General features: G+C 44.3%; 2 protein-coding genes across 3 annotated transcripts in view; both read left to right on the top strand.

The window, feature by feature from the left end:
- LOC101734517 lies at positions 1–4,723 on the top strand. The gene has a single exon (XM_004910341.4). It carries the CDS (start codon positions 95–97, stop codon positions 4,559–4,561), a length of 4,467 nt encoding a protein of 1,488 aa, XP_004910398.2. The 5' UTR covers positions 1–94; the 3' UTR covers positions 4,562–4,723.
- Positions 4,724–17,090: 12,367 nt separating this feature from the next.
- The window catches only part of LOC101730936 (serine/threonine-protein kinase shk1/pak1-like), a 100,393-nt gene continuing 93,955 nt past the window's right edge, over positions 17,091–23,528 (top strand). The window contains exons 1-10 of one of the 2 annotated variants that reach the window (XM_031894087.1): positions 17,091–17,307; positions 18,943–18,987; positions 20,045–20,083; positions 20,241–20,288; positions 20,408–20,443; positions 20,749–20,847; positions 21,383–21,418; positions 21,656–21,754; positions 21,936–21,980; positions 23,232–23,270. In XM_031894087.1, the coding sequence (XP_031749947.1) occupies positions 17,248–17,307; positions 18,943–18,987; positions 20,045–20,083; positions 20,241–20,288; positions 20,408–20,443; positions 20,749–20,847; positions 21,383–21,418; positions 21,656–21,754; positions 21,936–21,980; positions 23,232–23,270 (546 nt within the window). In that variant the 5' untranslated portion in view covers positions 17,091–17,247. The remainder of the gene's footprint in view (positions 17,308–18,942; positions 18,988–20,044; positions 20,084–20,240; positions 20,289–20,407; positions 20,444–20,748; positions 20,848–21,382; positions 21,419–21,655; positions 21,755–21,935; positions 21,981–23,231; positions 23,271–23,528) is intronic. The other variant, XM_031894088.1, reaches the window with a different exon arrangement.

The following is a 23,528-nucleotide window of genomic DNA, read 5'->3' as shown; positions in this document are numbered from 1 at the left end:
AACAACCCCTGTGGAACGTGTGGTATTTCCCTGATTGTGCTAGCGGCTCATACGTCATACGTTGTGTGACATTTCTGGTGGCAGTGGTGCGGATATGGATGCTAGCACATCAGGGAACTACTTGGACCTTACAGCTCATGAGCTCTCCGAGCTCCGGCTACCCACGCTGCAACGGCTCTGCCACCGGTGGGGTATTGACCCAGAGGGGAAGCGGAGACACGAGCTGATGGAGCTACTCACCCATGCTCAGCCTACCCAAGAAGGCGACACCCAGGGGGACCCGGAGACTCCTGAGGGGGGAGAAGAGATGTGTAACTTGCATCAAGATGCAGCGGGGGGAGGTGAGGACAGCACTCTCACTATGTTCCATAAACACTTAGCTGCCATTGGCCCAGGCCTGTCCCCAGCAGAACGGCTAGAGGTATGGCGCCTTACTTTGCAGGCCAATCAGCCTGGGCCCTTGAGCTCTGGGCCTGCTGTGGGGTCACCCAATGCTCAGCGGCGAGTGGTGAAATTGACTCATGCTGCTTTCCCCACATTTGATGAATGTAAGCAGAGCATAGACGGTTTCCTTCGCTCCTTTGAAGGTTTGTGTGAGGACCACCGAGTCCCTCAGGAGGAGTGGGTGCTTATCCTGGCGGGTAAGCTCACAGGCAAAGCTAATGAAGTTTATCAGGAAATCCCATATCCTCAGAGGGCGAATTATGGGGAAGTACGGCGGATACTTTTAGCCAGCTATTCCATTACGCCTGATTCCTACCGGAGAACATTCCGTAGCCTGGTTAAAATCCCTCAAGATACCTACCAGAACTTTGGTGGGAAACTACAAAGGGCATTTCGCCACTGGATACGTGGCAACAAGACCCACACTCTGGAAGACTTATGCCAGCTTATCCTTAAGGAACAATTCCTTGAACGATGCCCCACTGAGGTACGGGAGTGGGTAAGTGACCGCAAGCCAGGCACCCTAGATGAGGCCACCCAGCTAGCGGATGAGTATATTGAGAACCGCTCCCAGGCCTGCCCCCTTACCCTTGCTTCAGGTACTATGGTCAACACCCCTGGTCTGGACCGCCCCCAGCCTCTGCGGTTAAACCATTTACCTAATCGCACCCTCTCAGCACCTACTCGCGCAGCCACACCCCGGACCTGTTTCCGTTGTGGATCTCTGGCCCATTTATCTCCAGCCTGCCCTTTAAATCTACGTCCTGCCCCGCCAGGGCCCACAGGGAGGCTCTCTGCACCTCGGCAGGTCGCTGCTGTCTCTTCACCAGGACCCAATATTCGTCAGCAGGTTATCCAGACAGTACGGCAGCTTACCACAGACCCAGCGGTTGCCCCTCCCAGGCCGAGAGAGGATGTAATAGAGGAATATGTTGTCTTGGGGATGGGCTGGAACAACAGTGGACAGCCCAGAAAACATGTACTTCCTGTCAGGATCAATGGTAGGCAGGTGGAGGGGTTCTTAGACTCAGGATCATTTATTACCCTAGTGGAGCCCCATATTGTCTCTGCAGATGCAGTGATTCCTGGCAAAACTGCCCGCATTGTTCTGGCTGGGGGGCACAAACAAGATATTCCCATAGCCCAGGTCACCTTGGATCTAGGACACGGACCGTTTACTCATCGAGTTGGCATACTGCGACAACTGCCTGCTGAGATCCTCCTGGGCAATGATGTGGGCCATATTGAATGCAGCCTCTCCCGAAATACTAATGAAGTCAACGCTGTCTCCATGGATGCGCCACAAGGGGTAAGAGAACCTGCAGCTGACTGTGACAGTCCCCCTACCCCTGACTTGCTCCACCCCACTACCTTTAGGGAAGCTCAGCACACTGACCCTACCTTAGAATGTATACGAATTAAGGCAGGGAAACCCCCAAATGAGCGAGGGGAACAGATTGTTTGGGAGCGGGGGCTACTCTATAGGATTGTGAAGGGGAACCCCAACCAGCCATGGAAGTGTTCCCGACAACTTATAGTACCCCTGAGTTACCGGGCTCAGCTTCTTCACATGGCCCATGAGATCCCTTTAGCTGGACACCAGGGGGTTACCCGTACTCGACACCGATTGACCCAAAATTTTTACTGGCCTGGCATCTCACAGGAGGTGACGCGGTACTGCCGCACATGTGACAGCTGTCAGAGGACTGGCAGGGCTAATGATAAGCCCAAGTTTCCCCTCTGCCCCTTGCCCATCATCAGTGAGCCCTTCCAACGGGTGGCAGTTGATCTTATTGGGCCCCTTAGCCGGCCAAGCCGTTCTGGAAAACAGTATATCCTCACTGTAATGGATTATGCCACCCGGTACCCAGAAGCTGTAGCATTGCGTAAAATTGATGCCCCCACAGTGGCTGATGCCCTTATCCAGATTTTCAGCCGGGTGGGCTTTCCTAGTGAAATATTGTCAGACCAGGGACCCCAGTTCACATCCCAACTACTGCAATGCCTGTGGCAGCGTTGTGGGGTCCGGGCGATCCACTCATCCCCATACCACCCCCAAACAAATGGTCTTTGTGAGAGATTTAATGGGACACTAAAGACCATGTTACGGACATTTGTGGAATCTGGCGAGAAGGACTGGGAGCGTTATTTGCCCCATTTGCTATTTGCCTATCGAGAAGTTCCCCAAGAGTCCACAGGATTCTCTCCCTTTGAACTGTTGTATGGTCGAAGGGTCCGAGGCCCCTTAGATTTACTATGTGAATATTGGGAAGGGGCCCCACAATCACAAGAGGTCCCCATAATCCCCTATGTATTAAAGTTCCGCCAGCGTCTGGAACAAATGACCAGCCTGGCACATAATCACCTCTCCGCAGCTCAGCAAAGACAGAAAGTGTGGTATGACCGCAAGGCCAGGGAACGCAGGTTTATGGAAGGAGACAAGGTGCTTCTCCTAGTACCCACACGTCATGACAAGCTCCAGGCTGCATGGGAAGGACCCTATGTGGTCACTCATAAGCTTCATGATACAACCTATGTGGTAACTCCCCCCGAGGACCCATCTCACTATAAGACTGTCCACATAAATATGATGAAGCCTTATCACATCAGAGAGGACATTGTTAGTGCCATATGCAGTGCACCAGTTGAAGGTACTGATGATCCTCCAATCCCCAACCTTATTGAGGAGGCCACTCCAGCCAGGGGAATAGATGCAGTTACCATAAGTGACCACCTTCACCTATCTCAACAAGACCAACTTCGTAAAATTTTACATTCCTATTCTCCCATGTTTTCGGCGAACCCAGGGCGCACCCACTGGGCTGAACATAAAGTTGATACAGGAACTCAGTTACCTATACGTAGCCCTGCTTACCGAGTGGCCGAAGCAGTTCGGCCAGAGATGAAAAGTCAGATAGATGAGATGTTGGCCTTTGGGGTTATTACTCCCTCCCATAGCCCATGGGCTTCACCTGTGGTGCTGGTGCCCAAGAAAGATGGTAGTACCCGATTCTGTGTGGACTATAGACGACTTAATGATGTGACCACCACTGATGCTTACCCAATGCCCAGGGTAGATGAGCTCTTAGACCGGCTGGGAAATGCAAAATATTTGACTACCCTTGATCTCAGCCGCGGTTACTGGCAGATTCCCCTTGCCCCTAGTGCCCAGGAAAAGTCAGCCTTCCTCACCCCCTTTGGTTTATATCATTTTACGGTAATGCCCTTTGGTATGAGAAACGCGCCCGCAACTTTCCAACGCCTGGTGAACAGGCTGCTGGAGGGAATGCAGGACTTTGCTCAGGCCTATCTAGATGACATAGCTGTCTTTAGCCAGACTTGGGAGGCACATCTCCAGCACCTCCAGCGAGTTTTTGCTCAAATTCAGGATGCTGGGCTTACCCTTAAGCCAGAAAAGTGCCACTTAGCCATGGCCGAGGTACAATACTTGGGACATAGAGTTGGGGGTGGACAGCTTCGCCCTGATCCTGCTAAAGTTGAGGCAATTTGTCAGTGGCCTATACCCAAAACTCAAAAACAGGTATTAGCCTTCTTAGGAACTTCAGGTTATTATCGGAAATTTATCCCTAACTATAGTACTGTTGCCAAACCCTTGACAGATCTGACAAGTCGCCAACGTTCTCGAACCATTGTGTGGACCCCAGAATGTGAGTCAGCCATGAACGCTCTAAAGCAAGCTCTGGCTAGTTCCCCTGTGCTGGCGGCCCCAGATTTCTCCCGGCGCTTCATTTTGCAGACTGATGCTTCCAATTTTGGCCTTGGAGCAGTACTTTCCCAAGTTAATACCTATGGTGAGGAGCACCCCGTTGCCTACCTGAGCAGGAAACTGTTACCCCGAGAGGCTGCCTATGCCACCATTGAAAAGGAGTGCCTGGCAATTGTATGGGCTTTACAAAAACTGCAGCCCTATCTGTATGGCAGAGAATTCACTGTTGTGACAGATCACAACCCCCTCAGTTGGTTACAGAGGGTCTCAGGAGACAATGGGAAACTTCTAAGATGGAGCCTCCTGCTTCAACAGTATAACTTCACCATTCAACACCGAAAGGGAAAAGAGCATCACAATGCAGATGGACTCTCACGCCAGGAGGACTAACCGACCAGCGGTGGTTCCTGAGGCCCTCCCTAATAAAGGGGAGCCCCAGGGAAACCACCTGCACCAGGGGGGAGAAGTGTGACCAAAAAACCCTTATACTGGCCCCATGTTTAGCCAGTGCATGATCTAGCCAAGATGGTGGCAGCCCATTGTTCTGTTTTCCCGCCGAAAGGGTTTTAAACAAAGAAGCTCCCAGAAGTCCCCTCCAGAGGAGCTGGGCAAGTCCCTCCTAGGTTAAACCCCTCCCCTAATGATGCTGCAGGGGACCCTGCCAATTGGAGCTGCTAGGGTTGGGTTAAGCAGAAGCAGGGTCAGCCTCCTAACCAATCAATCCTAGGGGGTGTGGAAAAGAGGGGAGGTACCAGCAGCAGGGTAGAAAACCCAGAGGTTGTGGGTGGAGAGGGAGCTTTTTGTTGATCTGGGTGTAACCTCGCTACGGCAGGACACCCTCCCCTGAGGTTCCTTGGGATCCATCCTAGCTCAGGCAGGAAGATTCCCTCCAACTGGATTACCCTAACCCCTGTGGAAGGACTGTTTGCCCCTGGAACCAAGGTAGTGTGTTTCTGTGGAACTACCCAAAAAGGAACTTTGTTTATTCCCATTGGAACTGCCTGGGGAGGCTACCCAGGTAATTGTGACTGTCTGGGTGGGACACCTTTGTGTATTCGGGGTTGGGCAGGGAGACTCGGCCTTTGTTCCCTGGAGACTGTGCAGAGGGGGGTTGCCCTGAAGACTCCCTGTAGGAGGATTGATGTGATTGGGACTTGTGGACCTTCCATGCGTATTGCCCTTTCCCTGTTTATCTACGTTTGGTTGTAATAAACCCCTGTGAAACAACCCCTGTGGAACGTGTGGTATTTCCCTGATTGTGCTAGCGGCGCATACGTCATACGTTGTGTGACAGTACCCCCAGTACAGCCCTGCGTATACTGTTTCTCTGTTCCCCCAGTACAGCTCCGTGTATACTGTCTTTTTGTACCACAGTACAGCTCTGCGTATACTGTCTCTCTGTACCCCCAGTACAGCTCTGCGTATACTGTCTTTTTGTACCACAGTACAGCTCTGCGTATACTGTTTCTCTCTGTACCACCAGTACAGCTCTGCGTATACTGTCTTTTTCTACCACCAGTACAGCTCTGCTTATGCTGGCTCTCTGTACCACCAGTACAGCTCTTTGTATACTGTCTCTCTGTACCACCAGTACAGCTCTGCGTATACTGTCTTATTCTACCACCAGTACAGCTCTGCGTATACTGTCTCTCTGTACCACCAGTACAGCTCTGCGTATACTGTCTTTTTCTACCACCAGTACAGCTCTGCGTATGCTGGCTCTCTGTACCACCAGTACAGCTCTGCGTATACTGTCTCTCTGTACCACCAGTACAGCTCTGCGTATACTGTCTTTTTCTACCACCAGTACAGCTCTGCGTATACTGTCTCTCTGTACCACCAGTACAGCTCAGCGTATACTGTCTTTTTCTACCACCAGTACAGCTCTGCGTATACTGTCTCTCTGTACCACCAGTACAGCTCAGCGTATACTGTCTTTTTCTACCACCAGTACAGCTCTGTGTATGCTGGCTCTCTATACCCTCAGTACAGCTCTGCATATACTGTCTCTCTTTGTACCACCAGTACAGCTCTGCGTATACTGTCTCTCTGTACCAGCGGTGCAGCTCTGCGTATACTTTCTCTCTGTACCACCAGTACAGCTCTGCGTATACTGTCTCTCTGTACCACCAGTACAGCTCTGCGTATACTGTCTCTCTGTACCTCCGGTGCAGCTCTGCGTATACTGTCTCTCTCTGTACCACCAGTACAACTCTGTGTATACTGTCTCTCTCTGTACCACCAGTACAGCTCTGCGTATACTGTCTCTCTGTACAGCCAGTACAGCTCTGTGTATACTGTCTCTCTGTACCTCCGGTGCAGCTCTGCGTATACTGTCTCTCTCTGTACCACCAGTACAGCTCTGCGTATACTGTCTCTCTCTGTACCACCAGTACAGCTCTGTGTATACTGTCTCTCTCTGTACCACCAGTACAGCTCTGTGTATACTGTCTCTCTCTGTACCACCAGTACAGCTCTGCTTATACTGTCTCTCTGTACCACCAGTACAGCTCTGCTTATACTGTCTCTCTGTACCACCAGTACAGCTCTGCGTATACTGTGTCTCTCTGTACCCCCAGTACAGCTCTGCGTATACTGTCTCTCTGTACCCCCAGTACAGCTCTTTGTATACTGTCTCTCTGTACCCCCAGTACAGCTCTGCGTATACTGTCTCTCTGTACCCCCAGTACAGCTCTTTGTATACTGTCTCTCTGTACCCCCAGTACAGCTCTTTGTATACTGTCTCTCTGTACCCCCAGTACAGCTCTTTGTATACTGTCTCTCTGTACCCCCAGTACAGCTCTTTGTATACTGTCTCTCTGTACCCCCAGTACAGCTCTTTGTATACTGTCTCTCTGTACCCCCATTACAGCTCTGCGTATACTGTCTCTCTGTACCCCCAGTACAGCTCTGCGTATACTGTCTCTCTGTACCCCCAGTACAGCTCTGCGTATACTGTCTCTCTGTTCCCCCAGTACAGCTCTGTGTATACTGTCTCTCTGTACCCCCAATACAGCTCTGCGTATACTGTCTTTTTGTACCCCCAGTACAGCTCTGCGTATACTGTCTCTCTTTACCCCCAGTACAGCTCTTTGTATACTGTCTCTCTTTACCCCCAGTACAGCTCTGCGTATACTGTCTCTCTGTTCCCCCAGTACAGCTCTGCGTATACTGTCTCTCTGTTCCCCCAGTACAGCTCTGTGTATACTGTCTCTCTTTACCCCCAGTACAGCTCTGCGTATACTGTCTCTCTGTACCACCAGTGCAGCTCTGTGTATACTGTCTCTCTTTACCCCCAGTACAGCTCTGTGTATACTGTCTCTCTGTACCCCCAGTACAGCTCTGCGTATACTGTCTCTCTGTACCCCCAGTACAGCTCTGCGTATACTGTCTCTCTGTACCCCCAGTACAGCTCTGCGTATACTGTCTCTCTGTACCCCCAGTACAGCTCTGCGTATACTGTCTCTCTGTACCCCCAGTACAGCTCTTTGTATACTGTCTCTCTGTACCCCCATTACAGCTCTTTGTATACTGTCTCTCTGTACCCCCATTACAGCTCTGCGTATACTGTCTCTCTGTACCCCCAGTACAGCTCTGCGTATACTGTCTTTTTGTACCACAGTACAGCTCTGCGTATACTGTCCCTCTGTACCCCCAGTACAGCTCTGCGTATACTGTCTTTTTGTACCACAGTACAGCTCTGCGTATACTGTCTCTCTGTACCCCCAGTACAGCTCTGCGTATACTGTCTTTTTCAACCACAGTACAGCTCTGCGTATACTGTCTCTCTTTACCCCCAGTACAGCTCTGCCTATACTGTCTCTCTGTACCCCCAGTACAGCTCTGCCTATACTGTCTTTTTCTACCCCCAGTACAGCTCTGCGTATACTGTCTTTTTGTACCCCCAGTACAGCTCTGTGTATACTGTCTTTTTGTACCCCCAGTACAGCTCTGCGTATACTGTCTTTTTCTACCCCCAGTACAGCTCTGCGTATACTGTCTTTTTCTACCCCCAGTACAGCTCTGCGTATACTGTCTTTTTGTACCCCCAGTACAGCTCTGCGTATACTGTCTCTCTTTACCCCCAGTACAGCTCTTTGTATACTGTCTCTCTTTACCCCCAGTACAGCTCTGCGTATACTGTCTCTCTGTTCCCCCAGTACAGCTCTGCGTATACTGTCTCTCTGTTCCCCCAGTACAGCTCTGTGTATACTGTCTCTCTTTACCCCCAGTACAGCTCTGCGTATACTGTCTCTCTGTACCACCAGTGCAGCTCTGTGTATACTGTCTCTCTTTACCCCCAGTACAGCTCTGTGTATACTGTCTCTCTTTACCCCCAGTACAGCTCTGCGTATACTGTCTCTCTGTACCACCAGTGCAGCTCTGCGTATACTGTCTCTCTGTACCCCCAGTACAGCTCTGTGTATACTGTCTCTCTGTTCCCCCAGTACAGCTCTGTGTATACTGTCTCTCTTTACCCCCAGTACAGCTCTGCGTATATTGTCTCTCTGTTCCCCCAGTACAGCTCTGTGTATACTGTCTCTCTTTACCCCCAGTACAGCTCTGCGTATACTGTCTCTCTGTACCACCAGTGCAGCTCTGCGTATACTGTCTCTCTGTACCCCCAGTACAGCTCTGTGTATACTGTCTCTCTGTACCACCAGTGCAGCTCTGCGTATACTGTCTCTCTGTACCCACAGAGCTGTACTGGGTATACTGTCTCTCTGTACCCCCAGTACAGCTCTGCGTATACTGTCTCTCTGTACCCCCAGTACAGCTCTGTGTATACTGTCTCTCTGTACCCCCAGTACAGCTCTGCGTATACTGTCTCTCTGTACCCCCAGTACAGCTCTGCGTATACTGTCTCTCTGTACCCCCAGTACAGCTCTGCGTATACTGTCTCTCTGTACCCCCAGTACAGCTCTGCGTATACTGTCTCTCTGTACCACCAGTACAGCTCTGTGTATACTGTCTCTCTTTACCCCCAGTACAGCTCTGCGTATACTGTCTCTCTGTACCCCCAGTACAGCTCTGTGTATACTGTCTCTCTGTACCCCCAGTACAGCTCTGCGTATACTGTCTCTCTGTACCCCCAGTACAGCTCTGCGTATACTGTCTCTCTGTACCCCCAGTACAGCTCTGCGTATACTGTCTCTCTGTACCACCAGTACAGCTCTGCGTATACTGTCTCTCTTTACCCCCAGTACAGCTCTGCGTATACTGTCTCTCTGTACCCCCAGTACAGCTCTGTGTATACTGTCTCTCTGTACCCCCAGTACAGCTCTGCGTATACTGTCTCTCTGTACCCCCAGTACAGCTCTGCGTATACTGTCTCTCTGTACCCCCAGTACAGCTCTGCGTATACTGTCTCTCTGTACCCCCAGTACAGCTCTGCGTATACTATCTCTCTGTACCACCAGTACAGCTCTGTGTATACTGTCTCTCTGTACCCCCAGTACAGCTCTGCGTATACTGTCTCTCTGTACCACCAGTACAGCTCTGCGTATACTGTCTCTCTGTACCCCCAGTACAGCTCTGCGTCTACTGTCTCTCTGTACCCCCAGTACAGCTCTGCGTATACTATCTCTCTGTACCTCCAGTACAGCTCTGCCTATACTGTCTCTCTTTACCCCCAATACAGCTCTGCGTATACTGTCTTTTTCTACCCCCAGTACAGCTCTGCGTATACTGTCTTTTTGTACCCCCAGTACAGCTCTGTGTATACTGTCTTTTTGTACCCCCAGTACAGCTCTGCGTATTCTGTCTCTCTGTACCCCCAGTACAGCTCTGCGTATACTGTCTCTCTGTACCCCCAGTACAGCTCTGCGTATACTGTCTCTCTGTACCCCCAGTACAGCTCTGCGTATACTGTCTCTCTGTACCACCAGTGCAGCTCTGCGTATATTGTCTCTCTGTACCCCTATTACAGCTCTGCGTATACTGTCTCTCTTTACCCCCAGTACAGCTCTGTGTATACTGTCTCTCTGTACCCCCAGTACAGCTCTGCGTATACTGTCTTTTTCTACCCCCAGTACAGCTCTGCGTATACTGTCTTTTTCTACCCCCAGTACAGCTCTGCGTATACTGTCTTTTTCTACCCCCAGTACAGCTCTGCGTATACTCTCTCTCTGTACCCCCAGTACAGCTCTGCGTATACTGTCTCTCTTTACCCCCAGTACAGCTCTGTGTATACTGTCTCTCTGTACCCCCAGTACAGCTCTGCGTATACTGTCTTTTTCTACCCCCAGTACAGCTCTGTGTATACTGTCTTTTTGTACCCCCAGTACAGCTCTGCGTATACTGTCTCTCTGTACCCCCAGTACAGCTCTGCGTATACTGTCTCACTGTACCACCACTACATCTCTGCGTATACTGTCTTTTTGTACCCCCAGTACAGCTCTGCGTATACTGTCTCACTGTACCACCACTACAGCTCTGCGTATACTGTCTTTTTGTACCACAGTACAGCTCTGCGTATACTGTCTCACTGTACCACCACCACAGCTCTGCGTATACTGTCTCTCTGTACCCCCAGTACAGCTCTGTTTATACTGTCTCTCTGTACCACCAGCACAGCTCTGTTTATACTGTCTCTCTGTACCCTCAGTACAGCTCTGTTTATACTGTCTCTCTGTACCCCCAGTACAGCTCTGTTTATACTGTCTCTCTGTACCACCAGCACAGCTCTGTTTATACTGTCTCTCTGTACCCTCAGTACAGCTCTGTTTATACTGTCTCTCTGTACCCCCAGTACAGCTCTGTTTATACTGTCTCTCTGTACCACCAGCACAGCTCTGCATATACTGTCTCTCTGTACCACCAGTGGAGCTCTGTGTATACTGTCTCTCTGTACCACCAGTACAGCTCTGCGTATAATGTCTCTCTGTACCACCAGCACAGCTCTGCGTATACTGTCTCTCTGTACCACCAGTGGAGCTCTGTGTATACTGACAAAACGATTCAAATCAAGAATTGATGAAAAGGAATCACACCTGGTCTCTGGTATGAAATGAAGGCCCAATGACAGTACTTGTATCTTATCCTGATTTTACTTGTATGTGGATTACATTAGAAACACCAGTACCATCCATACTCATATTCCCATTGCCAGCTAGGGCAGAGAAAATGTCAAGATCAGAAATTCCCATCCCATTCATATTCAGGTAGTTACCGGAGCATTGCCAGGTGCGCTCTGGCAGTTCCACTCCTCGGCACGCAGTTAGGTGCACGCGCGGGCGCATTCTATCGTGGAATGTTGCAATGAATGCAATGACGCAGATGTACATCTGACTGGCGCTTGGGGCATGCGCAATGCGTATAAATGGGCGCTGCGGTTTACTCACTTTGCATAGTGATCGATGCTACTCATGCCTGATGCTGAGATTTACTTTCCTGCCTTTTCAGAATGCCCATAAAAATAAGCATGAAAATGAGCTGCAACTCCAAATCAAACCACAACAATGGCAGGAAATATTAACAGCATATAAAGGAACAACTAACTGTACCAACCATATAGAAGTGCAAACCAAAATCACCCATAGATGGTTCTTAATGCCTAAGAGAATAAATCAAATCAACCCACAATATCCCTCACAATACTCGAGACAAGGAACACTTCTACATACAATATGTGCTGGAAGTGCCCATCAGTAAAACCCTTCCGGGCAGAGGTCTTCAACCTAATTAAAAACAAACTAGGATGGAACTTACCTGCACAACCTCAAATAGCAACTTTATCCACCCGGCACGTCATCTACAAATAAAAAGCTATTATTTCACTTGTTTAATACAGCCTTCTCCCTCATAGCAAAACTCTGGAAACAACCCACTACTCCAAACATACAACACTTAATTCAGCAAGTCAACTTCAGAGCGACAATGGAGAGAATGTCAGCTACCACACTTGTCCGCAAAAGTAAATTGGCCTTAAGGTCCCCATACAGGTTAAGATTCGCTAGCTTGGGATATCTTCACCCGATATCCCCACCTACGGGTGGGCGATATCGGGGAACGTTTAGGCTATTGTAATGGCGGCAATGGGGCAATCGGTTCGGGGACCGCATTAACGAGCCGATGCGGCCCCCAATCCAACTGAATATTTTAACCAGCCTGTCACAACCTCAGGGCCGTCTTGTTATGTCACACAGCCTGATCGATATCTGGGCAATTTCAGGCCAGATATCGGTCGGGTATGGCCGTCGGTTCTGCCCCTACACGGGCCGATAAGCTGCCGAATCAGTCCAAGGTATTTTCAGGACCGATATCGGCAGCTACAATCGGCCCGTGTATGGGGACCTTAACTATGGGATCCCTGGCTCCAAGAACAATTATCAAACAATGTATAAAATCCTTCTAATTTTCCCAACACACCTGCCTCCTCTATCACACCACCCAAATTTAGGTACTGTGTGAAAAAACCATGAGTATATATGTATAATTATACCTTTTTTTCTGATAATTGTGTAAAAGCTATGTTTTCAATGATGCAATAATGTTAAATAACTCAAATATTATGAGTTAAAAAAAATAAATAAATAAGCACTCACTGGCGTTTTCAAGTGTCATGGTAGGAGATGTAAACGGTGCCCTTTAATACCATCATGGAATTTTCTATTGGCAGAGTTATGTTTAAATGGACTGTAAAACAACACATGTAGTGTGCGCATTCATCTGCCCCTGCCAGCTGGTATATATAGGTAGCTATATTGGCTCAGTGGGCTGTGGGGTTGCCAAACACATAAATAATATTTGCAAGAAAAAGACAAACCATAGCGTCTCTAGGCACCTCCTTCAGGCACACAATAGTCATCCATCGGGCCTGAAATGTGTGGTTATTAAACATATAGATTGTAAGCTCAACGGGGCAGGGACCACCATCCTCTTGTGTCTTTGACTCTTAACCTATTGCAACTGTAGCTTGTATTTATTTATTTATTTGTTTTTATTGTTATACTTTGTATTTATCTATTTTTATCTTAATAACCCCCTGTTTGTATTAATCTATTCTACTGTACAGCACTGCGTACATAAGTAGCGCTTTATATATAAACATACACATACACACATACATACACACATACATACACACACACACACATACATACATACATACATACACAGATACATACATACATACATACACAGATACACACATACACAGATACATACATACACACACACACACATACACACACACATACACACATACATACACACACACACACATACATACATACATACATACACACATACATACACACATACATACACAGATACATACATACATACATACATACACACACACATACACACATACATACACACATACATACACACACACATACACACATACATACACACATACATACACACACACACATACACACACACACACATACATACACACATACATACACACATACATACACATACACACATACATACATACATACATACATACATACATACATACATACATACATATAAGCCATAAACAGAAAGGTGCCTTCAGTGTATTGTGTTTGTACATTTAATTTACAACTTCATGATTTGATTTGCAGCCTTTAATTGATTTAATATATCATTAAATGTAACAATGTTATATTTTATATTTTAGGAAATATTTATTGCAGGTATTATATTTTAGATTCATTTATCTTTTATATAAATTCATTAATTTGTTATTGCAATCAATGCAATTGGAAGAATTTATATACTTGTGATAACTGATTTTTTTATTTATTATTATATACAGGTATGGGACCTTTTACCCAGAATGCTCGAGACCTGGGGTTTTCTGTATAAGGTAACTTTCCGTAATTTGGATCTCCATAACTTAAATCTGCTAAAAATCATTTAAACATTGAATAAACCCAATAGGGCTGTTCTGCCCCCAATAAGGGGTAATTATATCTTAGTTGGGATCAGTTACATGGTACTGTTTTATTACTACATAGAAAAAGGAAATCAGTTTTAAAATTCTGAATTATTTGCTTAAAATGGAGTCTATGGGAGACAGGCTTTCCATAATTCAGAGCTTTCTGGATAATGGGTTTCCGGATAAGGGATCCCATACCTGTATTAGTATGTCTTGCAATCCAAAATTGCACTGCATGTGTGTAAATAAATGACCCCTGTGTGTTCCTTGGGTATACAATTGTCTGCATTAATCTGTGTAATAACTATGCACTGGAAAACATTTGTGGCTTTTTGCCAGGATTAATTCTGCTAGTGAAAAAATACACCAGTTTATTATGCGCACCATTGCCATTTATTACCAAAAGTAATTTGTCCATATCTAGGCTGACAAACTGCCAGTATGTATATCTTTATTTATAAAGCGCTACTTAAGCTCTACGGGCAGGGACCTCCATCCTCTTGTGTCTTTGGCTCTTAACTTGTTGCAACTGTATCTTGTATTTATTTGTATTTATTGTTATACTTTGTTTTTATCTATTATTATCTTAATAACCCCCTGTTTGTATGAATGTTTTGCAGCAGCCAGTTTAGCATCTTGTTAGCTGCATGATATAATCTATGCTAATATCCCGCTAGATGTCATTAATTCCCCAGTGTCATTGCCCCAGTATTACTATATGGAGGAAAAACACTGCTTTAATTACTCGGAGTATTTGCTATATCGTACTTTTGGCACATTATTTTTGCAAAGGCATAATTACAATTTTACACCCGACATCACAGCTCCTAAGTTGGAAAAACAAATATGTTTGTTTTTTACTTATTCTCTATGTATGTAATGTATTGCTAGTCTGCTTCCCAGTTTGTCAGGCTTTGGCTAAAGGGATACTGCCATGGGCAAACACATTGAGCGTAAAATGGCGCATTCCAGTAATCTCTTTATTAATATTTCATTTGTACAATACTGTCAGTGTTCCTTGGGCAAATATATGATATATGCTCCAGTGGTATCATTCCCTTTACTGAGAATGGGTAACCGACACACTCGTCATGGCAACAAAACACACTGCATTTTCCACTTCAACTTATTTAGGATCAACTCTCCCCAGCAAATATTGTCTAAACTACTGCTATAGATTACCGGCCTCTGGCTGCACGTGCTGTGAATCTCACAGTGACAGTTAAATCCCTTTGATGTCACAATGTGAATGTCACGGTGACCGTTAAATCCTTTGATGTCACAATGTGAATGTCACGGTGACCGTTAAATCCTTTGATGTCACAATATGAATGCCACAGTGACCGTTAAATCCTTTGATGTCACAATGTGAATGCCACAGTGACCGTTAAATCCTTTGATGTCACAAAGTGAATGTCACGGTAACCGTTACAGCAGCTGCAGCCCAGGCTGGCTCAGTCTTTATCAGGCGACTGAGGTGAGTAGAGCTCTTTTGGTTCAGATGAAAACATGAGTAATAATCATAATTTTATAATAGGAACTGTGTGGCCTTACAGACTTTAATGATGCTGTGAATATGTTGGGATGATTATAACAACAGAGATTTATAAAGGGGATGTTGTACTTGTTCCTTCTTACAAAAATTGTGCCATTTCCTATGCTTATATTTTATTTATTTGTCAACAAATAGGTATTCAACCGCACAGCCCTTAGATCAGGCTTGATGCATCAATCCTCGCAAAGGCACACCGCTGAGCCATTCAATACAATCCAAATATAGAGACACTTACACTTGATAAAGGGCGTCACATTGCCCGAAACATGTTGTGTTTTTTGGTCTGAAATAAATAGCATTTTAGCAGAAATCTGCTTTATGGTGCTCTCCTCTATATTTGGATTTTATTTATTTGATCGTGGGGCATTCTCTATGCTGATTTGATACGAATACTGTAATGGCAGCATTTCCTATGGTCATATGATGTACCTAGAATAACAGCACATTCCCTATGCTTATTTTATATGGATACATGTAGTTCCCACAGCTTGTGTCTCAACCCTTTCTCCTTGTAGATTGTAAGCTCTTTTGGGCAGGTCCCTCTTCACCTCTTGTATCGGTTATTGGTTGCTTTATATGTTACTCTGTATGTCCAATGTATGAAACCCACTTATTGTACAGCGCTGCGGGATATGTTGGTGCTTTATAAATAAATGTTAATAATAATAATAATATCACTCATGTATTATAAGGGATAATGTACCCCCTATTATAAATGATAAGGATATTAGAAGTCACTGATGGGATCTGTGCCCATATAAAGGCACAAGGCTGCAGGCTGAGTTATACAGGGAACTCTCACACCTTGTGTCTCAACCCTTTCTCCTTGTAGATTGTAAGCTCTTTTGGGCAGGGCTTTCTTCACCTCTTGTATCTGTTACTGATTGCTTTATATGTTACTCTGTATGTCCAATGTATGAAACCCACTTATTGTACAGCGCTGCGGGATATGTTGGCGCTTTATAAATAAATGTTAATAATAATAATGATCATACTAAAATACATTTAATTATTCAATTACATATTTACTGGGGGGAAAACGCGCAACAAATAAATGTGACAAAACCTATGCAACGTATTTTTTGGGTTTCTTTTTCAAATAGTGGATTATTTAAGAAAATTCCAAAATGTTTCAGCGTGCATTTTTTTCCGCACACAAAAGCCACACACCAGCGAGAGTCACAAAAAAAATCTTAATTGTTTTTAAGAACTGGGAAAAGAAGCTTTTAGAGATAATTCCCATTGACTTCTGTTGAATCTCACAAGCTTTCATTTCCTGATTTTTTTTGGCAACTTTTGTGGGTTTTTGCTTTAATAATAATATTAATAAATTCTGATGATTTGTTAAAAACAATATTCTCGAGTAGCAATGAGCAAAATTTTTCACCAAGCGTGGAGTTGCTGCGAAATTCCACTATTGGCAGTTTTTTTTTAAACAAAACTGCGGCCAAAAATAAAATGTTGTGGTTGATGATTTTTCTACTCAACTTATTTCCCAGCACTGGGGCAAGGTACCCCATTAGTGTAGGGCTCCCCCATGTTCTTACATATATTAGAAGCAGGAATTGTACATAGAGCACAGTACTGGGAATGACTAAAATTATGTTTTTCTTTTTGCCTCCATAGAGAGAATTCTGAGCGAAGATGAGCAAATTGCGAAAATTCGTGAAGCGTTTGCGATCTTGTTTCTCTTGCTTCGGCAAGGTAAGGATTTCATTCTTTCTACTGTAACATCATATATTTCATTCTGTGGAAAAGTTCACGGAGAGACAAACTTGTGCTCCGACTCAGCTACTCGATGATCTCTAAACACCTGATAGACTGTATATATGTACTGAAGAGTCAATTTGTGCGATCAAAGATCGAAAAACCATGAATACCTAAAATTCATAATTTTAAAATTTTTTAACGGGTCGCAAAGCTCAAAAAATGTATAAAGCCTTGAAAAGCTTTAATTGACTAAATAGTAGAAATTTTTCACTATGACAGCTCCCAATGACTTCCACATGATCTTGCAAATGTACTGGCAATGTACAGGTATGGGATCCCTTATCCGGAAACCCATTATCTATAAAGCTCCGAATTACGGAAAACCTGTCTCCCATAGACTCCATTTTAATCAAATAATTCAGAATTTTAAAACTGATTTCCTTTTTCTCTGTAACAATAAAACAGTACCTGTACTTGATGCCAACTAAGATATAATTACCCCTTATTGGGGGCAGAACAGCCCTATTGGGTTTATTTCATGGTTAAATGATTCCCTTTTCTCTATAATAATAAAACAGTACCTGTACTTGATCCCAACTAAGATATAATTACCCCTTATTGGGGCAGAACAGCCCTATTGGGTTTATTTAATGGTTAAACGATTCCCTTTTCTCTGTAATAATAAAACAGTACCTGTACTTGATCCCAACTAAGATATAATTACCCCTTATTGGGGGCAGAACAGCCCTATTGGGTTTATTTAATGGTTAAATGATTCCCTTTTCTCTGTAATAATAAAACAGTACCTGTACTTGATCCCAACTAAGATATAATTACCCCTTATTGGGGGCAGAACAGCCCTATTGGGTTTATTTAATGGTTAAATGATTCCCTTTTCTCTGTAATAATAAAACAGTATCTGTACTTGATCCCAACTAAGATATAATTACCCCTTATTGGGGGCAGAACAGTCCTATTGGATTTATTCAATAATTAAATGAATTTTAGCAGACTTAAGTTATGGAGATCCAAATAACGGAAAGATCCCTTATCCGGAAAACCCCTGGTCCCGAGCATTCTGGATAACAGATCCCATACCTGTACTTGTAAATTTATAATAATTAGTTCTCTGGACCCAGCCAACTCCCGATCTGCCTCTGAGCCACCCTGTACACCCCCAATTCCCTCTCCCAACTTGCCTCGCTACTCTGCACTACTAGGTTCACTTGGTGTGGGCGGTGATGTCATAACTCTGCCCCCATTTGCGTCTTGACCCCATCCTGGCCGTCACTGATTCGCCCCCTAGCAAACATACCCCCACCCTGGTCGATATTAGACATTACAAAAATTACTTGTTTTTCTACCAAATCCTTCATTATGTCACTGACTCCCCCACTACAGCTTACAGTTCCAATAATATCTTTTGGGTATTTCTTGGGTAGCTCGCTGCAGGTGTCCCGGGCTGGTGTGGTTTTCTCCTAACAGGGGCACCAGCCTGGGGTCAAAGGTAAGCGATTAAAGTCACTTGGGGGGTACCTAACATTTTGGCTTTCCTTCCCCTTTAAATTATAGTTTTCATATTTGTGCATTTATTTTATGTGCTAAACCTTTTTTTCTTCTTCACTACAGAGGAAACGAGATCGAACAGATTGTAACACCTGGGAATCTGTCGTGGTAAGCAGAGAACTGAGCAACTTCATTTCCTAAACACCATTTTCCTACCTATTTGCGTTATCAAAGCCATGTTAATTCCTTGCCTATAGATTTCTACGCACAATAACCTGGATGAGGTTGCACTATATACAAACTGAATTCATATTAATCCGAACTAAACAAACTGGATTAAGTCAATGTATTCCCAGTTGGCCACATTCCCCTATTATTTCTTCTTTGAATAATAAACATTTGTAAACATTTATCCACTGATTGATAACAATGGTCACTTTCCTCACTTTTAAAACCATTTAATATTGAAATTCAGCTGCAGAATCATCCATTGCCAGCTCTATAGCTGACCCATATAATACAGTGATTTATTGATCTTATTGTTACAAACAGTTGTTGATGTTTAGTACCTACTAAAGGTACCCATACAGCTTTCTCCCAAAATCCCCACCTACGGGTGGGCAATATCAGGGGAATTTAGGCTAATTCGATCGTTTGGCCCTGGGGCCAAACGTTCGAATTGTAATGACGAGCATAGGCAAAGTCGGTCCAAGACCGCATCAACGAGCCGACGTGGTCCCCGATCCGACTAGATTTTCTAACCTGCCCGATCGAGATCTGCCCAATTTCAGGCCAGATATCGGTCGGGCAGGCCAGTCGGTAGTGCCCATACACGGGCCGATTAGCTGCCGAATCGGTCTAAGGGACCCATATCAGCAGCTAGAATCGGCCCGTGTATGGGGACCTTTAGGGTCACCGAGTTTAGATACTGAGGTATAAACATTGTCCTATTGCATAAGCACCTGATGGCTGGAGAAATGTGCCCTATAGGTATAAAAAAATATTGTTGATGAATGAAATATACTCCTCGCAAAGGAGGCCTTTAGTCTTTGCATTATTATCACAATGAATCCCTATATCGACCCTACATTTATTTATACATATTAATTATATCTCATCAAAAGCATCTTTTTGCGAGACTCAACATTCACCTTTAGCGATAACTTGCATTGGATAATAGGCCTTCTATTCCATAAAGTAACATCAACTTTTTTCACTCAACCAGGAGGAGCCCACGGAAGAGCCCAAACCAAAGATCTGCCTGGTAAGCAGTAAAGGAGATGTATCATAGATTCCTTATGTTATTAGCTTCTTCCTAAATGTTGTATTGACTTTAACAGAATATGACTGTTAGCAAACAGCTAACTATAGCCAATGAACTTATACCCATATAACGTGATATAAATGTTAATTTCTCTTAGGAGGAGGAGCCAGAGCAAAAAATGGAGCCGGCTATTAACATCTGCCATGTAAGCATAAGAGAGGGATGAGAGGGCAAATAAAAATCAACCTATATTTTATTTATCACCTTATTTAAAACAGAAATATTAAAAATTGCAAAATCTTTTTCTTATCTTTTTTCAATCAGGAGACTCCAGAATTCCCTGACAATAACATCAGTCAGGTAAGACAAAATAATAGGGGGACAATAGAAAAAGATATTTAAGAGAATATCAAATTAGAGTTTCGCTTTGGGGTGGTAATTTGTTAGGCACCGCCTACTTGGCCAGAAATTAAGGCTAATGCCATATAGGGGGCTGATCTTGGCGTTCAGAAAAACACAGGCCAAGAATCAGCCCCTACACTGGCATCAGCCTTCTTCCTGGTCTGAACCCAGAACCATTGCGTCAGGCAACGTGTTTAAAAGGGCTCGGTTTTTATTGGAGCCATGAAATTATTTTTAAAATCTTTTTTTTCTTACTTAACCAGGAGGAAGACCTGGTAGTGCAGGCGGGCGCCGACACCAGCCCCTGCCACTACCAGGGATCTTCGGATGAGAGCGATGTCCCTCAGTTTAACACCTGTGAGGTATGGGCCAAATATTTTGCAGGGGTCCCAATGTGTTTAAAAGGGCTCAGTTTGTATTGGAGCTACAGGGGTCATGAATAATATCTGTAAAGAATAATAATAATAATATTTACCAAACAGTAAAAATTATTTACTAACATAGTTTGGTGTGGGCAACTGCATTTGAGCAAGTTAGCCTCCGTTAACCAGTCAGCATCTATTTCTTACCGGTCTTCTAGCGTGTATAAATTAGAAAATAAAAAAAATATGATTGGTTGCTATGATTACATACACTCATACAATTTAACTCATAGGCTCCTGCCACACGTGCTAGATACTCGGCCTTTGGATAAACACAGGCTGACAATCCGACCCTATGTTCCTAAATGTTTGTTGATGTGCCACCGCATCCGGCATTTACCCTATATAAGTAAATAAGTACCACTGTGTCGGGCAAATAAAAATCACCCTATATTTTATGCAAGACTGTATATCAGCTTCTATAAAACAGAAATATTACAATGTGCAATATCTTTTTTTACCTTTTTTCAATCAGGAGACTCCAGCGTTCCCTAATGATAACATCAGTCAGGTAAGAAAAAATAATAGGGTCACAATAGAAAAAGATATATTAAGAGAATATCAAATCTAGATTCACTTTGGGGGTGGCAATTTGTTAGGCATCGCCTACTTTGCCAGAAATTAAGGCATCAGCCTTCTTATTGGTCTGCACCCAGAACCATTGCGTCAGGCAATGTGTTTAAAAGGGCTCAGTTTTTATTGGAGCCATGAAATTAGTTTTAAAATCTTTATTTTCTTACTTAACCAGGAGGAAGACCCGGTAGTGCAGGCGGGCGCCGACACCAGCCCCTGCCACTACCAGGGATCTTCGGATGAGAGCGATGTCCCTCAGCTTTACATCTGTGAGGTATGGGCCAAATATTTTGCAGGGGTCCCAATGTGTTTAAAAGGGCAAAGTTTTTATTGGAGCTACAGGGGTCATGAATAATATCTGTAAAGAATAATAATAATATTTACCAAACAGTGAAAATTATAGTTTTCATATTTGTGCATTTTTTTTGTGATAAACCTTTTTTTCTTCACTACAGAGGGAACAAGATCGAACAGATTGTAACACCTGTGAATCTGTCGTGGTAAGCAGAGAACTGAGCAACTTCATTTCCTAAACACCATTTTCCTACCTATTTGCGTTATCAAAGCCATGTTAATTCCTTGCCTATAGATTTCTACGTACAATAACCTGGATGAGGTTGCACTATATACAAACTGAATTCACATTAATCCAAACTAAACAAACTGGATTAAGTCAATGTATTCCCAGTTGGCCACATTCCCCTATTATTTCTTCTTTGAATAATAAACATTTGTAAACATTTATCAACTGATTGATAACAATGGTCACTTTCCTCACTTTTAAAACCATTTAATATTGAAATTCAGCTGCAGAATCATCCATTGCCAGCTCCATAGATGACCCATATAATACAGTGATTTATTGATTTTATTGTTACAAACCGTTGTTTATGTTCAGGACCTACTAAAGGTGCCCATACACCTTAAGATCCGCTCACTTGGCGATGTCGCCAAGCGAGCGAATCTTCTCCCGATATCCCCACCTACGGGTGAGCGATATTGGAGGAATTTAGGCTAATATGATAGTTTGACCCTTGGGCAAAACGATCAAATTATAATGACGGGCATAGGCAAAGTCGGTCCGGGGACCGCATCAACGAGCCAATGTGGTCCCCGATCCGACTAGATTTTCTAACCTGCCCGATCGATATCTACCCAATTTCAGGCCAGATATCGGTTGGGCAAGCCAGTCGGTAGTGCCCATACACGGGCCGATTAGTTGCCAATTCAGTCTAAGGGACCGATATCGGCAGAATGGGCCCGTGTATGGGGACCTTTAGGGTCACCGAGTTTAGATACTTAGGTATAATTGTGTCACTAAAGATAATGGATACTTCAGTGATAACGTTATAACTGACTTGCAGACTCCCTTGACAAAATTATAGACTAAGCAGTGTATTAATATTCAAAACTAAGTAGAAACATATCTGATTGGCTACTAGGTACAGTCTACTGACTGTTCCAAAACATTGTCCTATTGCATAAGCACCTGATGGCTGGAGGAATGTGCCCTACAGGTATAAAAAAAATATTATTGATAAATGAAATATACTTCTCGCAAAGGAGGCCTTTAGCCTTTGCATTATTATCACAATGAATCCTTATATCAACCCTAAATATATTTATACATATTAATTATATCTCATCAAAAGCATCTTTTTGCGAGACTCAACATTCGCCTTTAGCGATAACTTGCATTGGATAATAGGCCTTCTATTCCATAAAGTAACATCAACTTTTTTCACTCACAGGAGGAGCCCACGGAAGAGCCCAAACCACCGATCTGCCTGGTAAGCAGTAAAGGAGATGGTATCATAGATTCCTTATGTTATTAGCTTCTTCCTAAATGTTGTGTTGACTTTAACAGAATATGACTGTTAGCAAACAGCTAACTATAGCCAATGAACTTATACCCATATAACGTGATATAAATGTTATTTCCATCCACATATGGATCTGTGCATACAATAGTTATAGCACTGCCCCCACCCCCCAATTTAGTAGATATCTGTGACTCTGATCAATTTTTCTCTCTTAACCAGGTAAGT

The sequence above is a fragment of the Xenopus tropicalis genome, chromosome 1 (genome assembly GCF_000004195.4).
Source record: "Xenopus tropicalis strain Nigerian chromosome 1, UCB_Xtro_10.0, whole genome shotgun sequence".
In the NCBI taxonomy this organism is placed as follows: Eukaryota; Metazoa; Chordata; class Amphibia; order Anura; family Pipidae; genus Xenopus; species Xenopus tropicalis.
This window is presented reverse-complemented; position numbering and strand designations above follow the sequence as displayed.

Coding starts and splice junctions, on each gene's coding strand:
- LOC101734517 (XM_004910341.4), top strand. CDS start 95: ATGGATGCTAGCACATCAGGGAACTACTTGGACCTTACAGCTCATGAG.